We start from the raw sequence: 5682 nt of genomic DNA on the forward strand, positions 1-5682 counted from the left end.
ATATATATATATATATATATATATATATATATATATATATATATATATATGAATATGAATGAAATCTTACAATGCTTTAAGTAAGTTTACAATTCTGTATCGGGCAGCATTCTGGGGAGCATGTGGACTTCGGTTAAAAAACCTAGGAACACTAATTTGTTGAGCCTGTGAACTGTAAGAAGGGCTTCTCCCTCCCAAGAACTGTGAAGAGATGCACTGTGTGGTCCTTGCACCTCTCTGGCCTACAATCTTTTGGTCTCCCACAGGGATAGTTCCAGTGCAGGGTCCCAGTGTAGGAGTAGGCTAGTGCCTGAGCTGCTCTTTCTGTGGGAACCCATACAAGGCCCCCTCCTCCTAGGACCCCAGCACACCTACCTGCACAGGGCTCCAAGCACATGCTCATGAAAAGGGCTGTGTTCTGTCCTCACAAGGGCCACCAGCTGCTGGACCATCCCCATGGAGCACAGGGTTCCTGGGAGAAGAGCTGTGGGAGTCAGGAAGGACCCCCACACCACTCCCATGTGCCCCAGATGCCTTGCTCAGGGCATCTGCTTCCCCGTCACAACGGCCAGCTCACCTTTGTGCTCAGGGTGGCCCACCAGCAAGTTCTGCAGCAGGAACGCTGACTTGACCTTGAGCTTCTGCACTTGCTGCTGCATGGCCCGCATCAGCACTGAGAACCCATCCAGGCGGAGGAACTGCAGCAACCCAGCCTCCTGCTCTCGGACGAGACCTGGAGGGAGAAGCAGAGCTCTGAGGTCCCAGTCACTATGGCCTTCATCATCATCACCATAGGCACCAACACCACTGGCGTTGTGACCATCAGCACCATACCCCTCTCACCACCATCTCAGTTACTACAACTAACACCACCCATTCACTATTATCATTGTTGCCATCACAATCAGCATCATTTCTAGCACTACCGTCACCATCAGTAGCACCCATCAATACCATTACCAAACCCATCAATATCACCATTATCACCCTGACCACCACCACCATTTCCATTAACAGCCATCATCCCCTCTACTATCACCGTTACTACAGCCATGAACAACACCCTCACCACCATATCACTATTAGCGTCACAACCAGCATTATCATTACTACGTTGTCACTACTTCCATCTACCAGCACGACAATCACTGTCATCACAATCACCGCCACCATCCCTTCAACCATCAGTACTATTGTCACCATCCCACTGTCAGCACCATCATCAGCATCACCACCACCACCATCACCATCATATAGTTCATCATCATAACCCATATTTCACCCTCTTAATACATGTAACTCAGTAGTTTTTAGCATGTTCACAAGCTATGCAACCATGGCTCTCACTAACTCCAGAACATTTACATCGTGCTGGTACCCAGTAGATGACATTCCCATTCTCATTTTCCCTCCTGCCTCTGCCACCACAGGTCTAGTTTCTTTCCCTATTGATTTGCCTATCTTGGATACCTCCTATAAATGGACTCACACAACACGGAACCTTTTGTATCTAGTTTTAGTCACTCAACTAAATGTTTTCGAGGTCCATCTGTGTTATAAATTCTGTAACTACTTCATTTCTTCCTACAATAGAGCAATATTCTATCTTAGAGGCATGTAACTCTGTGGGTTGTTCTTTGTTCCATCCTTCTCCATCCCTTTTCTTTCATCCTTTCAATCCCCCAGCACTAGATATTTTTGTGGTTTTTAGAGAAGCCAAATTTCCAAAATTGCCTCTGTAGAGACAACACCACATTTTTGTGCATTATTACCATTTACTTTTCACATATACCCAATAGGTAGGTGTTCTTGGGTTCCCATTTGATCTATTTGCTCATTCACTCAGTCGTTGACTTAGTTTGGTCTTTTCCTGTTTGTGTATATGATACATGTGTATCATGCACATGGAACCCAGAGGTCATGTCCAGTCTTGTCCAGAATCACTGCCCACCTTGTTTATTGAGACAGGGTTTCTCACTGAACCTGTACCTTCCCTGATTACAGCAGGCTGAAGTACCAGGAGTTCCAAGGACTACCAAATCTCTGCCTCCCCAGCTCTGGGATTATAGCCCCAAGTCTCCATGCTTGGCTTGTTACACCGGTACTGGGCATCTGAACCCAGGTTCTCATGTTTGCAAGCATTTTACCAACTGAATTATTTCCCCAGACCTTATTTAAGATGAGGATTCATATGTCTCAGTCTGGCCTCCAACTCACTCACACAACCAAAGATGACCTGAGCTCTTCTTAGCCTTACTGCTTCCACCTTCAAACTGCAGGGACTATAGGAATGTACCACCACCCATGGCTTAAATTCCCATTTAACAGACATGACAGCCAGGCTTCAGAGCATGTATGATCTTTCTTCCGAAGGCAACAAGGATTCTGAGCACCCTCCAAGCATGGAAACAGCCAACCAGGGATACATCTGCAGGAAGGCCAGCTCTGGAACAAGCTCCAAGCCTTCACTGCTCAGAAGCCACTGCAAGTTCAAGGCCACTAGGTACCTCACATGTGCCAAGTGTGACTAAGGAGCTGGGCTGTCTGTCCCCCTTCAAGTTCATTGAAATATAAAATCAACAACTGGAAAGGCAGTACACTTGTCCTCTAAACACAACTCTGTTGTTTTAGTAAAACTATACACCAACCTTTGGAAATTCAACACCTAAACTGAGATGTGCTGAGTGTAAAATGCCTACCACGGACTTCTGAGACTTAGTATGACATAAAGACATAAAGGATCATTAATAGTCCATATGCAGAGGCAAGAGGGATGGCTCAGTGGTTAAGCTCTTAACTCTGGGGCTGCTCTCCCAGAAGACTCAGTTTCATTTCCCAGAACTCATGTGGTGGCTCACAATCACCAGTAACTCCAGCCCCAAGGGATCCAATGCACTTCTCCTTCTAAAGAGTCAGGCAACCAGGCATACAAGTTAGTTGTACAGGCACACATCCGCATAAAATACCCATACACTCAAAAAATAAATTTAAAAAGTTTAAAAATCGAGAGGGGCTGGAGAGATGGCTCAGCGGGTAAGAGCACCGACTGTTCTTCCAAAGGTCCTGAGTTCAAATCCCAGCAACCACATGGTGACTCACAACCACCCGTAATGAGATCTGACACCCTCTTCTGGTGCATCTGAAGACAGCTGCAGTGTACTTATTTATGATAATAAATTAATAAAAATCTTTAAAAAGTTTAAAAATCGGTCAGTACCCACTATGTGCTCTGGAGCTGGGGTCATAGGCAGTGACAATTGCCTGATGTGGATGCCAGGAATGCTGTTCATCCTCTGCAAAAGAAGGATGCTTCTTTCTTTAAAAAAAAAAAANAAAAAAAAAAAACCTGCTGAACCATCTCTTTAGCTTCTTTGCTTTCTTTCTCAAGACCGTGATTTACTGCTGTGTGTTGCTCAGGCCTTAACCTCAGGTTTCTCCTTCACCAATCCTCTAAATGCTGGGTTACAAGCATGGGTTACCATGCCTGAACTTAATAAAACATCATTTTAAACAAACAAACAAACAAAAACACTTGGGGCTGATTCAGCAGTTAAGAGCACTAGCTGCTCTTGCAGAGACCCAGGTTTGGCTCCCAGCACCCACATGGCAGCTAATGGCCACCTCTTTTTTTTTTTTTTTTTTTTTTTTGGTTTTTTGACACAGGGTTTCTCTGTGTAGCCCTGGCTGTCCTGAAACTCACTCTGTAGACCAGGCTGGCCTCGAACTCAGAAATCCGCCTGCCTCTGCCTCCCAAGTGCTGGGATTAAAGGCGTGTGCTGGCACTGCTCAACTGTTTTTAATAGAAAACTGATTGTAGTGGTGTGCACCTGCCATCTCAGTGTTTGGAAATGAGAAGACTTCAGTCAGTCCAAATCCACAGCAAGTACCAAACCAGCCAAGCCTATGTAGTGAGACTCTGTCTCAAAAAGCTGAAGAGTCCTAGAGGTGATGGTGGGGGCAGCAGCTGCAGCAGCACATCCTTTAATCCCAGCACTCCGGAGGGAGGCAGGGGCAAACAGATCTCTGAGTTTGAGGACAGTCTGATCTACACAGTGAGTTCCAGAATAGCCAAGGCTGTTACACAGAGAAACCCTGTCTCAAAAATAAATAAATAAAATAAAAGATAAAAAGGAAAACAATAATAGCAGGTCATGGTAACACATGTCTGTAATCCCAGAACTCAGAATTCAAGATCATCTTCAGTGAGTCTGTGGCCAGCCATGGCTACCTGAGACCCTATTTCAAAAACTACCTCAAAATAAAACTAGATAAGATAAACAAATAACAAAATAGTCCATAGGTAGGAGACACGAGGCAGCACAAATTCAACTGGCAAACACTGCCCGGAGGCTCTACCTCCAAAGCATAACCAGGCGAAGGATGGTCCTTGACCCTAGGGCTTGTCCACCTGGACATGGTCTGCAGTTAGGGACAGGCCAGCCTGTGCTGTGGGAGGGACCACAGGCACAGCTACTTGAGGACAAGAGCCCTGACCCCAACAACTCTGACAACTGAAAAGACTCTGGTCATCACCAGTGTCCCTGAAGGGCACCAGTCGCCATTCCACAAGGACCTTTGCTTACTTACCTCAGCCTTCATTCTCATCTAGGTCATCACCACAGCCCTCACTCACCCCCACCTTCCATGAACCCTGCCTGAGCCCCCATGTCTTCTCTGAAACAGGGGGAAGGCAGAATGGATGCTACTGCTCTCAACTGACAGCCAAGTGTCATCAACGCACTCCATACTTCTCCCGTTAAAAAGCTCCACTTACTCTGTGCTGAAAAGCAATGAGCTGTCAAGGCAGAGGAAGGTTAAGTGAACATTACTACGTAAGAGACCAACCTACCACACGTGCTAGGTTCCAACTATATGGCTGCAGAGGTTTGAATGAAGATGGCCCCCATAGGCTCAAAGAGAGTGGCACTATTAGAAGGTATGGTCCTCTTGGAGGAACTGTGGCTGGCCTTTGAGGTTTCAAATACTCGAGCCAGGCCCAGTGCCACTCTCTCTTCTTCCTGCTGTCTGCCGACCCAGATGTAGAACTCTTAGCTACTTCTCCAGCACCACGTCTGCCTGCAGGCCACCTGCTTCTCACCATGATAATGAACCTCTGAACTGTAAGCCAGCCCTAATTAAATGCTTTCCTTTATAAGAGTGGTTATGGTCACAGTATTTCTTCACAGCAATAAAAACTCTGAGACAATGGCATTCTGGAAAAGTCAAACTATGGGTGAGGGGTGTGCCATCCAGGCAGGGCGGAGAGGTTCTAGGCAGCGCCTCTGTATGGTTCCATTGTGATGGATGCGTGTCATTAGATGCCTGTCCAAAGGAGAGTACACAGTACAGATTGTAGATGAGACAGCAATGTGGCTTATCAGTTGGAGCAAACGTAACTCTCTGCTGGGTGCTGATAAGGAGGGAGGCTGTGTGAGCACAGGACAGTGCTGAGAGGAAATCCCTCTGTACCTCCCACTCTGCTTTGCTGTGAAGCTAGAGAACCTCAGGCAGGAGGATCGGATGTCAAGGTCATCCCTGGCTACAGGGGCAGTTCAAGGCTAGGCTAGGCCTTGTGAAACTGTGTCTTACAAACAAAGATGGCTTAGTGGTTACGAGCATTTACCGAGCCGGGAGTGGTGGCGCACGACTTTAATCCCAGCACTTGGGAGGCAGAGGCAGGCG

General features: G+C 46.6%; 1 protein-coding gene across 3 annotated transcripts in view; it reads right to left on the reverse strand.

Moving 5' to 3' along the window:
- Hspbp1 (HSPA (Hsp70) binding protein 1) overlaps positions 1–5682 on the reverse strand; it is a 22015-nt gene that overhangs the window by 3748 nt on the left and 12585 nt on the right. For all 3 annotated transcript variants that reach the window (XM_029531929.1, XM_029531931.1, XM_029531930.1), the window contains exons 6-7: positions 578–733; positions 376–472 (exon numbers count right to left, since the gene is read on the reverse strand). In XM_029531929.1, the coding sequence (XP_029387789.1) occupies positions 376–472; positions 578–733 (253 nt within the window). The remainder of the gene's footprint in view (positions 1–375; positions 473–577; positions 734–5682) is intronic.

The sequence above is a fragment of the Mus pahari genome, chromosome 19 (genome assembly GCF_900095145.1).
Source record: "Mus pahari chromosome 19, PAHARI_EIJ_v1.1, whole genome shotgun sequence".
Lineage (NCBI taxonomy): Eukaryota > Metazoa > Chordata > Mammalia > Rodentia > Muridae > Mus > Mus pahari.